The sequence below is a fragment of the Cebidichthys violaceus genome, unplaced genomic scaffold (assembly GCF_023349555.1).
Source record: "Cebidichthys violaceus isolate CVI_PGR_0920_01 unplaced genomic scaffold, fCebVio1.0.p SCAF_6, whole genome shotgun sequence".
Taxonomy (NCBI): Eukaryota; Metazoa; Chordata; class Actinopteri; order Perciformes; family Stichaeidae; genus Cebidichthys; species Cebidichthys violaceus.
The window spans coordinates 7,045,251-7,064,628 of NW_027176816.1; the positions used below are offsets into that span (position 1 = coordinate 7,045,251).

Here is a 19,378-nt window from a genome sequence, read left to right on the forward strand (position 1 = left end):
AATGGTATAAATATTGTAGTCGACTATGTGTTGAATCGACGTAAGGAGCCTAATTCGACTTCCAATCTCACAGTCTAATCGTCGCTGAGGGAAAATGTGGTTATGAAATAAAGGATCATACATCATTCATAAATAACATGGCTATTTCAGAGTTCTGTCTATATTCTCATCATACATCATATACATTTAGAATTTATGAACGTTTTTCTGTCAGTGTGCTACAATGAGGAAAATTAAACTAGGACCAAAAGTTCTATTTACAACCACGAAAAGCAAGCTGGACAAGAAAGCTTGTGTCTCTGTCTATTGATCTCCACTACGTGTCAGTAAAAAACTACACACACAACAGTGCAGTCCATTATTGAGAAACAACAAGCGATAGTAGGCTAACATGTATCTCAGCCAATAATGTTGTTGATATTATTTTTCTGTAGATACACAAAGCTTAGACTACGTACGTAATTAGTTGGGGACACTCCTACTTGTGTAGTTGTGACATTACAACTTGTTTAAAGGCACCATCTCTGAATAAGGGCGGTGTGAGTTTCATGGATTGAGTGTTTCATATTTATAAAGCACTTAGACCTGAGGAAGCGAGAAAAACTCACTTTTTACAATATTTTACCTTTATAGTAGATGAATCATTTCATCTATCGGTCAAGAAGTTGTCTAATTTAAACACTTTGAGTGTTAAAAACAACAACTACAATCAGTCTATATGATAAGGTGAACATTTTTAATTGTAGAATATAGCCTCAGGCTGCTACAAACCCCAAAGTCCCAGAAACATACAGAGGACATGACCTCTGTGTCCTCGCATTAGCTACGGCCCTGCTTCAAAGAGTGCTTTAAAACTACAACAAATATTATAGTAAAGGAACCATAGTACTTATAATGAGTTATTTTGCCCCTCTCTATGTAGTCATTAATCACAATATAATCATGAAGGTCCATGGACACTGGGTACAGACAACTATAATACAGTGTCCCAACATACAGCATATTCACCGTCTTTCTTATCACTTTCACCAAAAACTCACTTTCTCCAGTTATGTGAGATTACAGCAAATTTAGAAAAAAACATATTTTCGCTGTTGTGAAACTAAACTGACAACAAACAAACCAAACTTTGTAAATGTTCATTAAGTATGTAGTTTCTTTAATTAAAACTGCAGCACTGTAAGTGTTCATAGTATTCCACTTGGACATGCATGGAAAAGTAAATATATTCATATAGTACAGATATGTACAGTACAAGGACAATTTTCGAAATTATCAGTCCAACAATGGGAGTGTGAAAAACCATTAATATACTATGCAACTTTCACATTGTATTTTTCATTAAATTGCTCTTTTCACAACAATATGCCAAAAGACTTTGTTAGTTGACCAATTAAAAAATAAGTTAGAAGGACAGTCAAAAGACACGACCAAATTCATCTTTAAAGATATAACAAAATCACTTTTTGAAAGAGGACTAATGATGTTTTTTCTGTAGAAAACCAAACAAACAAAAAATAAATCTCTGTGTTAAAGAAATTAGTTTCTATATCCATCAGTACAATCAGAAGCGTTATGACAAGGGTTGTATAGTGCTGAAAATAGCACACAACACAAGAAAACAAGAAATGACAGAAAAGGTGCCAAGGACATGAATTACATGAAAGCTAAATACGGTTTGACTTTTCATTTCATATGAACAATCGTCTATAAGGGACTGCCAGCCAAATATAGTGCCAGCTCTGAAGCACAACAACATGTCAGGGTCTCCCGAGGGACCGTAGGACTAAAGGTTCAGTCAAAGGTGAAAGGTTTTAAAGTTTGCTGAGCAGATTCCCATTAATGAGTACAGTACAGATAGGAGACATATGCTTTTTAAAAAAGGATCTGATACCTCTGAAAAAGACCGCGAGAACTGCAAAAACTGTAAATGAACAGAAGTACAAAGCAACAATAAACTTGCATTATTTTAGTGCATAAAGACATGCCCTCCTGTAAATGGACAGGTATCTTGTTTTTTGAAATATCACATCTTGCAAATATATGATCCTATCAGACAAAGGGAAAGACATACAAGAAGAAAAACAAGGAAAGCAAACTGCTTGTTTAGGTGTTTATGAAAAAATATACTGAACTCTTTTCTCCCTCAGTGAAGATGTCTTTGCTGAGTCTCTCCACCAGATGACAGGCAAGCATCGGATCGTTTAACGTCACTGAACAGACTCATGGTTTAATTAACCATTCATTTTAAAGGCTTTGAGGAATCTCCAATGAGTAAATCATGTTCCTCATCAATAGATTTTTATTTGATGAAATTGACAAATTGATACAAATACATGATTTAAAGCTCCATTGTTTTTCACAGAGCAAATCTGCGTGTTTTTTCGATGTTATCGGAGGCACCAATGTGATCTTAAGGCAAAACCATCAGACATTGTATGTGAGACTGAGTGTAAGTGCAAGTAACAAGCAGGGATGTACTGTCACTATGATGTCTGAGTCACAAAATAACAGTAAGGCGATTTACTTCCTGTCCCCAGAACAAGTAGGAGGTGGTCTTTGGAGATTGAGATATCTGATTTGTGGTCAGTATGGCTTAGTTTAGGTTTGGTAGAGAGCAGGGTGACTGGGTTCATCGCACTTCCAACGAGCAGCAAGGATGTGCAAACCATCCTGAGAAGTGTGAAAATAACAGTTACAGTAAGTCCAGGGGCCCACACAGAGAAACACAGTCACGAGAATAGTTTCATAGAAAATGGAAAAGGCATCCACTCACAAACCAATAAACAGCTAAACTGTCTGTTTTAGGGGAACGTAAGAAGGAGGGGAGAGGTTGAATTCCCTTCAGGTCAGAAGAAAACCTGTTGCTCAAACAAACTAATTTAAGATAATACAATGTCAATCCTTTTGGTTCTGGTTCTGTGGACTAATCTGGGACAATGTGCCAATTAATAACAAGTAAGTATATAGCTGCACATAGCTGTATCAAGAACATAACACCCTAATAGTCACATGCTAACAACCCAGCTATTAACGCATCAATTCAGGACTAGGCAAACCGCTATGTTGTGATGTACATAAATATATACGCACAAAGCTTATCACACACACAATCTATTCATTTTATCATAAAGGGGAGTAATTGAGGTAAGGTTTTTTGGGTCCATGTGGAGATCACCTTTTGGTGGAACAATTTACAAAAGGTTTGAGTGACTATTTGAGATCCGAGGGAGTATAGGGACGTGTGCTGTGATGGCATGTGTGGGTGTGTTCATGGCTAACAGGTCGGGGAGCACAAGGCACAATTCCCTGCTGAAAACAGTGTGAAGCCCCACGTGTGTTGTTTGGTATCTGATTTGATCGAGAATGTTTCTGCAACACCTAGCGTGTTAGAAGCTGTGCACATGTCCACGCGGGAAGTTCATGACGGCATACACTCGGAGCGACGCAGTCCTACAGTCCAGTGAAGAGAGTAAAAGGAAATTAGCGGGGAAGCACAGAGGGGGAAACGAGGATGGGTTAGGTTGGAGTCCAGCCCCTGTAGTCTATGGCAAAGTGAACAGGAAGCTCTCTCAAAAGTCTCAGTCCATTCTCAGAAGGCTGCTGCTGAGCTTCAGGCCACAGCTCGGTGGCTCCACAAGAGGGTCAGAGAGAGCAGAGGAGCACAGCGAAGGGCGAAGGGCAAAGGGCGAAGATGAGAAATTTGGACATCTACGTCGGGGGGAAAGTTAGGAGGGGGGGTTCCGCTGCTCTTTTTTATCCCTGGGTGATGGTTGTGAGCCAAGTCTGGGCGGTTGGTGGTGGTGGGGGCATCGCTCATCATCTGGCAGCCGATTGAGACTGTGCAGCCATGATAATGTGAGAGGGTCCACTCTCAGCCCTCTGCTGCTGACCCATTCCTGCCAGCACTGACATAGCCATGGCCTCAGCTGCTGCCCTTGAGCTCAGGCCGTTGTGCCCTGCAGAGGGGCTGTGTGCCAAAGAGCTGTGCTGGATCACCGGGGCAGGGGAGCCTGTGGGCTCGGAGGGGTCTCTCATGCTCTCTTCTGCAGCTGCACAGAAAAGAAGATGACACAAGGACAGATTTATACTTCAACTGGCAAAAGCATTTCCCTTTTAAGAGGCTACCATAGGAGTAATATGGCATCATTTTACAAAGGTTCACCTAAGTAGGCAGTCCTCTTCTGTAGGGTGGTCACAGGACAGTCCTTGTGGGCTAGCAGCAGCTGCTTTAAATGAGCCACCTCGTTCCGCAACAGAGACACTTCATTCTAAAGGATAAGAAAATAAGGACTTGCAACACTTTTCAATAGTTCATAGAAAATTCATATCATAGGTAGGCTTACAGTACACCCAAAAGAAAAAAAAATCATCCCTAACACTTGGCCATATTATTCAAAACAGAGAGACCTTGCAAACTTTTATTTCCCTAATGGAGTTGTATTGTTTTTTCAGCTCTAAAAGGGTAAAGAGTCTGGTTTCCACTACAGTACAGCTGGCAGTGGAGAAGTGGTCAAAAAAAAAGATAACCTGCAACTACCGGATAACACAAATATGTGAAACAAGTTGTAATGAGTCCCACAGTTTAAAACCCTGTAAATTTATTTGTAAAATATCCCCTTTCTGCCTGAAACTGATGGAAAACACCTTTCAAACTTCAACAAGAAAGCCTGTCAACTGTGCACAGTGAGTGTGACTATGCACAAACCAACACAGGCCTCCCACAGGCCACATTTCATCCCCGCCCACTCACTTGAGGCCCACACTCACCGACAGCGAGACGTTCAGGTTGCAGAGTTCCTCGGCCTTCTTCTCCAGAGAGCTGACCCAGTGTTTGCGTTTCTGTCTGCAGCGCGATGCGGCGGCCCGATTCCTCTCGAGGAACCGCTGCCTTCGCTCATCTGGGTCATCTTCTGCCGTCCGCCGCCGCCGCCCACCTGTAGGCTGTGCTGGAGATACCTAGAGGGAGAGCAGGGTCAGTGGGGAGAAGGAAACAGAGAGACGGGGGGAGGGGAGCGGAAGAAAGACAAGAAAGAAAAAGGGAAGTTTGAGTCACAGTTTCATTATTTTAGTCAGAGCACATTAGAGTCATCTCACTACAAGAAGTACAGCCCAGTTTTCTTGAACTAAAACAGTTATGCCATACATCAAACAAGGTCAGTTACTTTGGGGGTTTTTCCAAATTTAAGTAACATTGTTCTTGGACCTGAAAGTCACATTACAGTCCGGTCCTCGACTATAGACAACACGGTTTACCTGAGGTTGAGCAGGTGACGGAGCATCTGGATGTTGGACCAGCAGCTGGCTCTGCTCTGCCCTCTGAGGTACCATGGGGCTGCCGCCCATGGCCATGAAGCCCATGTTGTATCCTGACGGGCTCTGCTGGGACAGTGCTGCCTTCAGACGCTACAGCAAAACAATGACATGACCAAAATCAATAACAACAATACACAGCCCAAACCAACAGTATTAACAGCGTAATGTAAGCCTAAAAATGGCGTTATCTCCGCAGAAAAAATCTGATCACCGAAAAAGGCAAAGAAAGCAAGTTAAAGCAGTTAAGTTACACATTTTACATGCAATTCACCTGATTTCTGAAAGATCTTAGATATTTTAATAACATATTAAAATAAGCACCAGGTTTTACTGCCCTTTGCCTCAAAAAACACCTGCTTCTCTTGAGGAATGAATGTAAAAAGGAGCTGTAATTCTGCAGTCGTGTGCCCATGCTGACCTGACAGTGTCACACAGTTTTCAAGTTCAACTCTGGAGGATTAGTAGCTAATGTGAGCCAACTAAAGTTATATGTTCACAGAACAATTTTCAGATAATGTTGCTTTGTGATATGGTGACATTTTGACAACCATGATTTGGTAGTAAGAGTCCCATAGCTGTCTGAAATCACTCCTTAATGAATAGTTCATTAATTCTACTGTACGCTATTTCATTTACGTTTCAGAGTGTGAACATTTATGCACTATATAGTGCCCTCAAAAACTCTGCAATGGAATACAAAAAGTAGTAATTATGGCATGTATACTATTTTCTGAAAACAATCAAATGATGTAATGAAAATTATTGTCATTGCACCTATCAGTGATTAGTAAGTGTCCAAAATCTCAATTTACCGCTACAAGAGTAAAGTGTTTATTATTAAGGCGACAGTGGTTGAGTGAAACCATATCTATGTGTGTGACTGTGCCCAAAAACAGTTTGCACACCAACAAAACACCTCTATCCTTCATTTACACAAAGGATCATCCACTTGTGGCTGAAAGAGCAAGCAAGAGGTTCATTTGTGTATGTTGTGATACTGTAAACAATGACTACAGTTGAAGCATCTAACCGAACCGTTGGTGAGCATCTGTGGCCCTAGTTTCTGCAGTATGTCCTGCTCTGTTGGCATTTGTTAACCCTACTCTGCAGCTTATTGGACGATTCAGCACGTTGAATTGGCGTTAAAATCACTTTGGTTAGGTGTTCAGCTGAAGCAAATCTGTGCACAAGTAGAGAAACGGAAGTGAGGAAAGAAAGCGTTAAGATTGTAGGCAAACTCTGCTTTGCTACTGTCCTAAGGCTTCCGTTTCAACTTTTTGAATGACAAATACAGACTACCGCCACCGTATGGAGTGATTTCCTCTGACGCCGGCGCAGAACAAGCCCAAAGGAAGAGCGCCAGGCTTTGAAGCAAATTTTACAGAAAGGCCAAACAAAATTACAATTTCAGGGTCAGTCACGTGATGTCATTGGGCCCAAAAAGACTTTTTCCCATCGACTTAAATTTTGAAAGAGACGTCGCTTTTATTTGGTGAATCAACTTCTCAGTACGATCACTTGAATAGCCCTTATTTAAATCATTAGGTCATAAAGGTAAAAAGCACCTAATGCCGAATCCAGAGTTATTTTCCTTCAGTCATGTGAGGCCGAGGCTGGGAGGCAAGGTTAAACGAAACGCTAGTGCGCTTACTCTATGCGCTCATGGGTGAGGAGGATGGACGGAAGATCAGTGTTATTTTCTACTTAAAAAAGTCCAGCGCTGTTTATACATCCATGGAGCAGAACATACGTGCTAGTTGGCCGTTCACTGTGGTCTCTGCGGTGTGTTCAAGTGCTACTTTTTGGCCATGAAACCGGCCACGTGAGGCAACCCAACAGTCAGCCTCGGTCGCCGCGAGTTCTTTTGATGTTGGATTGGTATGCCTTAAGGGTTCGATAAACAAGCAACTGCAGTAAAAAGTCATATGATGAAGAAACTAAGTCAGTGCAGAGGAAGGCTGGAGGGTGAAGGTGGAGACAAATGGAACAGATAAAGAGATAAAAATAGAGAGCTAATCTGGTGCTGACCATCTTGGCCTCTGAGTGGATGCTGTAGCCAGAAGGGGAGTTTGAGCCGCTGCTGCTGCCTCCCAGAGGAGGACCGGGGATTCCAGGAATGTTGGGTACCATGCTCATGGTTCGGGCCAGCTGGAGACCAGATAAGATGCACAAACACACGTTTTCACAACTTCTTAGTTATAAAATTGACACTCAACATATTGAGAATGTCGGTCTGCCTTACATTTATGACGGAGGGTATCTGTACTGGACCAGGGAGCACAGGCACTGCCTGACCAGAGGGAAGCATCATCATGGGGTAGTGGCTGGTTGGTGAGCTAGACAGGCAGACAGGCAGGAACAGGAAGTTCAGTCATGTTTGTATGAATAACAATTTTATATGACAACGTTTTTATAACAAAGCAACTATCACCTTTTGGGAAAAAATGATCCACTTCAACCCCACAAAATCTGCACTTACATAAATAAATACTCATCCAAGCTGTGAATCATATGACGGCTCAAATCCACAGAAGTGCAGATCCAATATCACTCAAAATCACAAGTTTTCATTTAGATACATCATTTGTCTGATTAATGATGAGCAAATGTATAAAAGTGTGCAGCCACAAAAAACACGATGGCATTCTGGGTTTGGAGGGTTCACTCACAACATAGTGGAGGTTCAACATATTGTTGGGATCAGCAGATAGAGAATATGGGAAATGTGGACTACATTAAATGAAAAAGATGTTCTACTGAAGCAAAATAGCCATTTCAATAAACGATTAGAAAGAAAGACATTCCTTTGACCACTGCCTCTGTGAAGGAGGAAGTTCAGATTTCCAGTTTTGTAGAATACACTTTTTTCCCAGCTGTCCCCGGGAGTAATTTGAAGTATTTGTTTTTATGGTTCACATGAAGTCCTTGTCTGTCTCCTAAGATCCAGAGCCCACGGTCAGATGAAGTTTAGGTTTTCTTTAACAATATCTGAATTTATTCTAATGACGTATTTTAAAAATTGTTCCAGATAAGAGCAAGTCCAAAGCATATGAGGTACATCTCCATCACATGTTTTATATGTCTGAAAATCGGTTGAGGCTTTCTGGGACATTGTCTATGTGGACTGTAACAGGTTTTATTAAATATGTTGAATTGTATTTGTCTGTGTTTAGCTGAGATTAGCACAGCATGAGACATTTCAAGGATATTACACTAATGGTTATCAGTGTATTTGCATTCAAGATCCGATTTCTGATTAATCAATCGGCAAGATACTGTTTAGAACAATATAAATATAACACGTCTGACCTTATGTAGTGTACAAGTATTCACGAAGCTATTGCTTTTCAAACAGGGATTTTGGTGGAATATATGGAAAGCCTGCATAGCTGTTGCCGACCCAGTTTCTAATCTATAAATATCTAAATAAATAACAATTTGGTAGATTACATTTTTCATGTAATTGACGAATAAATCATCAACTGTTTTTATGCCATTATTAACACACATTTGTCAACGTTCCGTTTTTAATCAAGTGAGAGAATTTGGGATCTGAAGTAACGAGGTATTTAAGCCAATGGCAGTGTGGGCTTCTTGTCATGCAGCGAAGGAGTTTAAATGATGGGTGATAATTAAGAGAGCTTTCTTAGGAGAGGGAAGATACAGCTTTTAATGGAGCGCTGAAAATGTATTTTTTTAAAAGCGTTAAAGCTACCTAAGGCAAATCCGGTTTAAAGTGGTCATCAGAAGTCAGTAGAAGGACTTTACTCACCCCAGAGTTCGATTGGAAGGTGGTGCCTGTGTGATGACAGAGGTGGGTGACGGCATGGTGGGCTGAAGGGCATCGAAGCCCAAGTGTAGTGGGAGGGAACCTGGACGCACAATAGTCGGGGTGGGGGCCGAACTTCTGGGTGGTGTGTCCTTGGAGAATAGCAGTGAGGCGAGTACACCGTTTAGGATCCGCCCTCTTCTCTACACACTCATGTAATCACCCCCCCTCCTACCATTCTGTCCTACCTTTCCTTTAATCAGGGGCTCGTAGTAATTGTCTGAATCTCCAGAGTAGGAGTCAGGGCTGCTTGGAGGCGTTGAGTCAACCTCTACAGGTTCCTCTTCTTTCACCTTCACGTCGGACGCCGTCTGCATGCTCATGTCCACAGCCACAGAATTGGGAGCAGGGAGCTGAGGAGGACAGAGGAAGTGAGAGAGAGAGAGATGAAGAGTGTTAGTTCACATGACTTATCAAAGATAACAGACTAACAGACATTACATTGGAAAAGTAAGCTGGTATTTAGCACACAAAACCAAACAACCACAGAATCAGTTAACACTATTTTGTGCAATAAAACACGCTGATCTATTTAAATAAAATCATCTAAAAAAAGTTTTAATTAAACTGATAAAAGCACAAAGCAGGAATTTCTGAAAGCAATCATTTTTCACTTCAACACTTGAGGTAAGAAAGAAGGAAGTAGAAAGTTATTTTTCACAATGTGGGAATCTTACAGGAGATTCCATTGGTTTCTGTTAATAATAACAATAATAATAATACATAAAGGCATCAACACAGATGGAAACATTGGCTTTCTTACAGAGTTCTTTGCTCTCTTGTCATCGTCATCTTGTTCGAAGGAGCTGGCCAGCTCGTTGAACAGACCGACCTCCTCGCAATTCTTTAGGAAGCGGGTGGGAGTAGGTGTCTGGTCTGGTAAAAGGGAACGAATAGAGGTAATTATTCAAAGTATCGCTTTCACACTGCATTAAATATAGAAACCCATGTCACAAATGTGTCTTTGGAGCAGCTCTTGTTGAGATTGTGCTAATAGCGTTGGAACACACTGATGTTGAGGTATTCTACTGATGAACAGTCCGGGAGGGGATATTTAACAAAGAGGTAGAGTAATGCTGTGGTTTTGTTGAGAAGGTGAAACAGTACCTGCAATAATTACAGAGTCAGTCCTGGCTGGTCCAAATTTCAGTGTCATCTCATGCTTGTGTTTGTGTACAGCCAAGTGGTCCTCGTTGGTAAACCTCTGGAACAAGTGAACAAGAAGAAAAGAGGACAGATAAGTACATCATATGAAGAAGCCTACTGCTAATTGTCTATTTGTTCTGGTGGCTTGAGGAAATAGCCAATATAACATGAACCCAGATATCATATTGCGTAATTGAAATAATCACAGACAGATAATCTGTTGGAGAAACAGCCCAACACATGCAGCCTACACTGCACACACTTTGTGACAGGCCACACTGTCTTGTTGGTGTTCAGTTCCTTATGTCTAAAATCCCTGAATGGGCTCATCATAGCTGCAGGACATGGGCTCAAATATCTCTACACAAACTAGAATCATCTAGAAAAGAAAAAGGGCTTGTATGACAAATACAATTTGATTTTAACAGCATACAAATGACAAAAGACCAATGGTTGAAAATGTCTGAATTGATGAGGTCTAAAAACCAGCAATATGGCAATAATGGCAAAAGCAAATAAGCTGACACATCACATCAGATGCTATAAATGCAAGTGTAAGAAAACCTTGTTGTCAAACTAGTGTGTTAAAAAACCAATGAAGCTCGACTATGTTCCTTCCTATGTTCTATTTGCTGTCAGGTATCCACAGTGGAGGCTACAGGAGGTCTGGCACTCGGGCTGAAGAGTGCTCCGACAGCCATCGGCCCAGATGCGACGCTTCTTCTTTGGAAGAAGTGTCGGAGGTGAATCAGTCAGAGACGTAGGAGGAATAATCTTAGCTCTGGTACCGGCCTATTCACCATTCGCCGCAGCCTATTTTGGGAGTTGCGTTTGCAGTTGCGAGTTCATACGTGAGAGAGTGAAGTGGAAACACAGTCAAGTGTCAGGGGGCTTATTTTTAGCTTCACCAATACAACTACATGTCTCATTTGTCTCTTTCCCCTGAACAAGGCGGCTGGATCTTGCAGAGGAAACTATCTCCAACTAATCTCCCTGTAGGAGATACTGGCAGTTGGGATGTCCCCTCCCCACAAAGTAGATGCTGGGTATTATATTATAAAATGGGGTAGCTATTGTTGTTGTTGTTGTTGTTGTTTGTTGTCAACTTGGTAAAAGGAATACCCGGAGCAAAGCCAGGAGTCAGTCATCCGTGTTCTATTATGGGCATGATTCAGACTTTCCTGGTAGACAACTGTTGCTTGTAAAGGGCAGGAGCAAAACAGTATTGGGACATGAGGCGCTTGTGCCTTAATGTACACAAATAAATATCAAAGATGATAAATATAAAAGTAGCACGTGTCTCAGCGTCATAACAATTTGTACAATGATACCTAAGCTGATATAATATGTAAGACTGGGTATTTAACCTCAATACTTTTTTGGTACAAACCAAAAGGTATTGAAAACTGTCAAGTACTAAATGTTTTCAATCAAATGCATTTGCTATTTCTCTGGTCAGATAGTTCCTGATTTAAACAAATTGTTTCCAATTTAGACTGTTTTGCATTCAGGTCAGTTCCTAGTCCGATAGCTTGTGTCTAGACAATATTTAAAGCTGCACTAATCAATATATTTACGTTACCCATGGATCAAAATGTATGTTGGACCAGGGCTTCATACTGCAACCTGTGCAAATTTCACGTTGTCGCGTTTATGTAAGTGCATTATGATCATTATCATTGGTGCTCCCGCCCTATGTAGAGTGCGTGTACGTAAGTCAAGTCAATTAAATGTTTATGGAGCACAAAATCACAACAGAAGCTATCTAATGACACTTTTTATATAGAGCCGTCTAGACCAGACTCTTTAATGTACAAAGTCCCAACATTCCACCATGAGGAAGCACAAAGATAAACTCCCCTTTAACAGAACCGGGCTTTATGTTGAAGGCCATCTGCCTTGACCGGTTGAGTTGAGAAAGAGAGAGAAGAGTAGAACTCTTGGAAACTTTTTAAAAAGTAGCACTTTCAACCACAATGGCGAACGCAGAACCTGGGCTGTGGTACAAAGGGAAAGCTATGCAGTGTATTGTAGGCAAAGGTCATTGATTAATACCATGTTGTACCAAAACAGGAGGCAACCAAATCATGTGCTACCAGTGAAAAAGTTAGTCTGGAGCTCTGGCGTGTATTGTGAAGCAGGTCGCTTGTTGGTTCAGTCCCATTGCTCTTGTCAACTCTGATTTCAGCTGCAGTTTGCAGCTTTTTTCTGCAAAACAAAGTGTGCACTACCTGCCTGGCATCAAACTGCAGACACACACACACTCAGGAGTCCAAAACAGAGTGAATGTTAGATTTACGTTTGTCACATGAACAGACACGTGACTCCAAATGAACGATTATGTTGCTCTATGTAAACAGGCAACTGTTTGCCAACAAGACCGCCGTGACATCTATGCCACAGCTAGAGACCTGCACCGTCATCAACGTCACTTTGCCTCTGTTGTTTTAACTGCCAACTAAATTAATAATGATATCTACAAATAAAAAATGCAGAGCATTTACATCACATAAACTTGTCAAAGAAAATCTAAAATGTTTAGGGAATTGGTCCCTAGGTGTCCATAATGTTCCGAGATTAAAATAACCAAACAAATCATAATTTAATCATCAAACACGCACATGTTTCACTGCTTTACATGCCTGTTGTTCCAACCGCAAATCCCATGTACAACAGATCGCTTCTGATCAGAGAATGGAAGATGGCTTATGAATCACAAATGTTTCTTAAACCACATAAAACACTTTCTTCCTCCAGACCCCAGGAGAGATAATCCATCACTAGCTCTGAGGACATCACACCCGGCTGAACACAGGACCAGACAGATAATTCAGCACATGAGACATGACGTTTCCTTTGTTGAATAATCATGAGTCCTAGAACACACTTTTATTTGCTATGATATAAGGCTCAGACAATGCACCATGCTACTGGCATGTGAGAGCACTATTGGCACTCAGCTGAGTCACGGCCACGGCTCAAACCTGTGTCTGCAGGCGCTAGAAGTCAACAGTGACAGGTCAGAGCAATAACTGATTACTCACTGGAGCTTCCAGTGAGTCACTGTTGAAGGAGACAGTATTGTCTCACAAGACAGCGTGCTAGCTAGAATGCTATTTGAAGTCTTTTCAGGGATTTTTTTAAAGTTCTCTCATTGTATATGTGAAGTTTTATCCCAGTCAAATCAAGTGCCTTTTGAGGTACTATATCTTTTCTCCTTTAAATTCTTTTAGAGGTAAAATACATTCAATTATGATTAGTTACAGTCAGCTGCTGGAGAGTACTAATGCAAGGGCAAAAATATCCCACAGCACCACACACATGCACACACCTGGAAGCCAGGACAAGGAGGGGTAAGACTTACCTGTCCACAGCCAGAAGCACTGCACACAAAAGGTCGGTCGTCCCCCATTTTTGCGAAGAGCTTGCAGTGTAACTGTGGGAGAGGAGAAGAGGAGAACATTGCTGCTGCTTTTCTCGATTCGTGAAGTCCTGAAAATAACAAAACGGGGATGCTGTGGCTTGTAGTCTTTAGTCTGAGCAGGAAGCTGAATGCTATTTAAAAATAACCCTGGCAAAGGAGGAAAACATGCACAGAGGCAGCGAGACCAAGTTTCCCTGGTGATACTTCCTTCACACAGAGGGGGCTTCTGGTTGGCGAATGAGAAGCCGTTTACACGAGAGAGAACGATGGCTACCGTTCACACAAAGACCCCTCCCTCTCCTTCTGTCTCATTTTCCCTCACTTCCAATCCCTCCTTCTCCCATCACCACTCCCTCTCCTCACCTCTCTAGCACCTCCCAACATGTTACCTCCTCGCACCCCTCATTCACCCGTCATCTCCAGCCACTTTCTGTGAACTCTCACGTGACTCCACAGCACAGATATATTGAAATGACCTGACAGTGTACCTCACTTGTACTTATTAAATAAAAGCGTTTCCTGTGTTGAGATGCAAGAATTATTCATAGAGTATTTAAGTTCAGTCCAGACAACCTTTAAACTATTGCCATTATTTTATTTATTATTTATTACTGAACTTTGAATAATATGAGTTACATAATTTAAAGAAATATTACATTGATGTATATCCAACGTCTAATAGTGCGTAAATATACTGCTGCTATAATAGGGCTGAACGGTATGATCACAAATCTTTACCATAATAAATTGTCATATCTAAAATGATCAATGATAATCATTTTCAAACACATCCCCTACATTAGATTTCCATGTCTTGTTGTCTCACTTCTGATTTGTCCTGATTCATTACAGTATGATCACTTTCAGTTTCAGATCCTGGACTTTGGGCTAACTGGTTGTTATTCTGATTTTCAGTATATAATTTTTTTTTTTTTAAATCTTTGAAAACTGCATTAAGAGTACTTTGGTAGATACAATATTTATTACATCAGTAATTCAATAAATTAACTAAATTTTCCAGCCCTATGATGTAAAAACATAACATGAACGATTTCATTTGGGTGCTAATACATCATCAACATTTGTTAACACTGTAATAACAGATGCACTTCCAAAGCTTTCCACAGGACTACAAACCAAACACCACATCCATCTCTCCCCGAGTAATGCTAATGTCAAGAGTTAAATATGCACATGCTTATGTTTGGTTTCTCCTCCTGTTGTGTCTGAAGCTGAAGTGACATAAACTAAAGCTGTGGGAGGCTCACTGCTTCTATCAGCCGTCTCCACAGAGGAGAATAACTCCACACACACACACACACACACACACACACACACACACACACACACACACACACACACACACACACACACCTCCCTTCACCAAACCACCCTGAGCAACACTCCATGTGAAGACAAACTGTGAAGTTTAGACAACTAACTTGGTCAATGAATTTAAATCAGGGAATTGAAGGTGGGATGGTGATGGACAAAGGCTCATTAATGTTTTAGCACTCTCAACCTGCCCAAAGTGACTTCTGGCAGCTATTACACAACACTGTCTACAACTACCAACATGCACTGCACCTTTATATGTACACATGTAGAAACCTTTCAATAAACAAAATCCACTGACTACTGCAATACTCATAAAAGGTTTCGCTAAAACACATTCATGAGCTGATGAGCAGGATGGTGTTCTACCTTAATAATTTAATACTACCCACTTCAAGATTTACATCTTAGATTTAGCTTCCTAAATTTTAACTTTGCCTATGACGATACGACAGCTGCTGAACTTCTGTGTTGTTCTGACTTGTTTTAAAGCTTGTTTAATCACGTTCATTACATCAAATTTCATATGTGCTGCTATTCCACAAACTGGAAAGCGAGTCGGTTTAACATGTTTAGTATTGTAGCTGAGTCACAGACCACATTAACCTCTGTTGTACCTACTACACGGATTGAGCATGTAGCCTCACATTATTGAGTGGGACAGATTATTCATTATGTTGGCGAGGCATAAATGTCTGAAAGTTTTCCCAGTGCTGAAGTCAGTATATTTTCCTCCTTCCTCCCCTCTATTTCTCCCTTCGCCGAGGACAGCTGCCTCTGAGCCAACACATGATTACTGAAGCCGTGCGCCGAAATGCAATGCTCTCCCATGACGCCAGCCCAGTAACAGGCCTAACCGTTGTGTCTCTCAGTCTTCATGGAGGGAAGGGGGCCCGTCCCTCTCTGTGCAGATCAGATGGCCGATAAAGAGGAGCAGTCTGATTTTTCTTCCAGACCTCCCATGCTCTGGAGAAAGGCAACAGGTTGGTGACAGGGCCCTCGCACAGTGTTCCCAATCCGCTGAGTCTATTTGGGCAGAGATGTGTCTGCAAACGAGATGCTCCGTCTAGCTCGTTATACCGAGGGTGTGGACCGTGTGGGGAAATGGACACATCTGGCGTGAGGAGTGGGAACAGATTTCAGAGTTTACATCTTACTAACGACATGCTAGACATTAACTTGGCCGGCGGGCACAGACACGAAAAAGTGGGATTTGATTTTGTGGGAAGTCCACCATATATTTCAGACGACGGGTGGAAAATACCATTTGTTTTCATAGCTGCCCCGACCAATCTCTTAACCCTGATTAAAACTGATGTGTTGAATCTTTTCTTCAGCATCTATTGCTTGGCTTCGTGATAAGTCCATCTCTCTTGAATGAAATCTTCAAAAACTGCAGCACTATCTGTAATCCTCCGCTAAATTCACATAAATACATAAAGAAATTTTGCTGGTAATTTACGACTTTCACTGTCAGTAGTGTCTCACAGAGAATAAACTCTGAAGGTAATTAATGAGTTGACAGTATAAAGTTTTACTACACTCAGACTTAAACTCTGTGAGACACAATAAATCAGTCTGCTAGTAACATTAGTGATGCACATCATTGATATTCATTACAGGCATGGATATCAAGTTCACCTATTTTGCCTCCTTTCATCCAAGGTGACATGCAAGCAGTCAAAGTGTCCTAATTCCTGTCCCTCTCATTGAGCTGCTGCCAAAGTCCCACCGTTAACTTGGATTTCTCCGACTCAGCAGGTGTAGGGGAATGAGTCGCAGCTATAATCAGCCACAGCCATCTAGTGTTTGATGCAGCCTGCTAGGAAACTGACTAAACAAACCGTATTAATAGCTCGTACTGCAGCCATAACTCTGGAATCTGAGGCTTGAATTGCCAGAGGGTAGGGGAGACCCCACAAAAAGAAAAAAAAAGTACAGGAGGGGGAGGTAGAGAGCGAAATGGTGAAATAGCAAAAAGTCGGTAAGTGATCAATCAATTGAAGGATCAAGGATATTTGCTGGATTACATGTTTGGTCCTGTAAATGTGGGCTGTGAGCTCCAGAGATCTCGGCTGTCCCTGGACGTGTGCAACAGCCAATATGTATTTATGTAAGCAGAGTGAACCCGAGATTTGGTAAATGGAACAAATGAAATTCTATATCTTTGTCTGCATAACTAACAAGGCCTTAAAGCTAAATCCATGCGGAGCAAGCAGACAATGCAGGAAAATACACGATGGACTGAGCCAGAGCTGTTTTCTAAAATTAAATCAAAAACACTGTGCTGAAATTATTCTTGGTCTGCAACTTTTATAAACACTTGCCGAGAGGTTTTGGCTCTAATTCAAAAAAAGAAGACCGTGTCACTTGATGTTTTGGAGTCTGAAGCCTGCTCAGCCTCTGGTGCAGACATTAATTTAACTAAACCCTTTATGCTCAATACTCTACAACATTGTAAATCTAATACTGAATCAACAAACTAACAATAAAATGGACACACTTTAAATTACTGGCATCTCAGCCAAAGTCACAAACATATGCATACAGGCTCAACATATATATTTTAAACATGAAATATATTCACCATATGTAATAAAAGTGGTAGTGTTTAAGTTGCAGCAAAAAAAAACCCATTTCTGTTGCATAAAAAAATTAAAACTTATATAATTACTAAGAGTGGGTCAAGATGCTTGGTTGGACTAAACAGGCTGCAGTTTTCTCTGGTGTAACTCTATGTGATGGAATGAGGTACAACTCAGCCAAAAACATGACCTACATTCCTAATGAAGGTGTTGACATGCATGGGGATGCGGATCCTGGGGCGTTCAACAGCTCAAATTGCAATACTATGGATATCATTATTACGAGAGACTTTGGCTTCTTTTAGTGGCTCTTCTTGCCCAGACCGAGATTATCATCACAGTTTATTGTGCCGCCAAAAAAACAGACAAGGCAAATGTTTTTCGTGTGGTTTCGGCCATTTAAAAAAGACGGCGATGTCAAACAGAAATCCAAAAGTTCTGAAAACGTTTAGTTCCTTCTTCCATACAACGCAGACTGACCTGAAAAAAAGTTAAGTCTTTTTCAGCCTTCATTACCGTCTGGCGACAGACAGGGCACACGTAGCCCCGCCTTTTCCCGTAACAAGACCACCTTTTCTCTTCAGCCATTGGCTGTGAAGCGCGTCAGTCAACAGACTCTAACGTACGCGACGCTTAGGACCCTGTCAATAACACTGGTTAGATGAATCGGATTGGTTAAAACCCCGAAATCAACTTTCAGTATCCACGAAAAACTAATGGCTAGCTGGTGTGGCTAACGTTAACAACAGGCCGAAGGCACGTTCAAGATGTGTAATAACAGCGCTACTACCAGCTTCAACGATGACAACGAACATACATCAACATTAATGTAGTCGCAGTGAACTGGTGTAACATTATTATAAAGGCGTTAACAGTCAAATTCACAAAAACAGAAAACGTTAGCAGTGAAGTTAAGTTAGCGGACTGACACTTGAGTGCAAAGCGAGACAGTAGTGGGTCCGAATGAAACAGTTTAGACAATTAAATACGCGGAGAGTTTTGGCGACAACAAACACCGAAACTGGCGAGCCAAACGCTACTTTGTCATAGTTTAGTATAGTGGACTTATCTATGGTGAATATAAAGCGTAATAAAGTGTTTACAAACTCACCCTTGCACCCCTCTCTGTGGCTCCCCTCTCCTCTCCTCTCTCTTGGAATTTGACACTCCCCTCGACGTCAAGTTATCACGAGAGTTCATATCAGATCTCGTAGCCATATGTTAAGAAATGGATCCAGACTGTTAAGAGGAGAAGCTTCTGGTTTTCAGACGAGTCTCCCTGAGGTTGGACTTCACATATATATACGGGAACATATTACGTCTGTCAGTGTAGACGCTGGATATAAATAAGCAAGTTGTGCCCTCAACATGTGGTAGACCTGTCTTAAACTACCCTATTAAAATGTGTAACTCTATCTAAAAACTATCAGGGCGCCATATTTGGTAGCAGCCATTAATGCATATTATGTTATGTAAACATTGAGATTCAAAATCAAAGTACAGAATTTTAGTGGTCAAAAAATATACACATAACAAACTAAACAGACACTTTACATACACACAACATATATACTGAATTGGAAGCTCATCTTAATTTTTAAAACTTCTATGTCGACATTGAGAAAAACTTTAGTGCTGTACATCAAGGCAACCCATACACATACAAAGTATATAAGTGTTGAAGACTAAACTAAAGTGATTTAAAAGTCCACTATGAAATACAAAATAACAAATTTCATGCTA

General features: G+C 41.1%; 1 protein-coding gene across 1 annotated transcript; it reads right to left on the reverse strand.

The window, feature by feature from the left end:
* Positions 1-1,138: 1,138 nt before the first annotated feature.
* atf7a (activating transcription factor 7a) lies at positions 1,139-18,794 on the reverse strand. The gene is made up of 12 exons (XM_068733178.1): positions 18,747-18,794; positions 13,656-13,727; positions 10,253-10,349; positions 9,909-10,021; positions 9,334-9,498; positions 9,089-9,237; positions 7,559-7,652; positions 7,345-7,464; positions 5,257-5,406; positions 4,771-4,959; positions 4,166-4,271; positions 1,139-4,052 (listed from the first exon to the last, which is right to left on the reverse strand). The coding sequence occupies exons 2-12, from the start codon at positions 13,701-13,703 to the stop codon at positions 3,820-3,822; spliced, it is 1,464 nt and encodes a 487-aa protein (XP_068589279.1). The 5' UTR covers positions 13,704-13,727; positions 18,747-18,794; the 3' UTR covers positions 1,139-3,819.
* Positions 18,795-19,378: the final 584 nt, after the last annotated feature.

Bases quoted from the DNA above. Each gene is read 5' to 3' on its own strand.
- atf7a (XM_068733178.1), bottom strand. From the start codon at position 13,703: ATGGGGGACGACCGACCTTTTGTGTGCAGTGCTTCTGGCTGTGGACAG. The intron at 9,499-9,908 runs GTAAGAAAGCCA...TGTCCTCCTCAG, and splicing joins ACAAGAGAGCAAAGAACTCT to CTCCCTGCTCCCAATTCTGT. The intron at 4,053-4,165 runs GTGAACCTTTGT...TTTTCTGTGCAG, and splicing joins GAAGAGGACTGCCTACTTAG to CTGCAGAAGAGAGCATGAGA.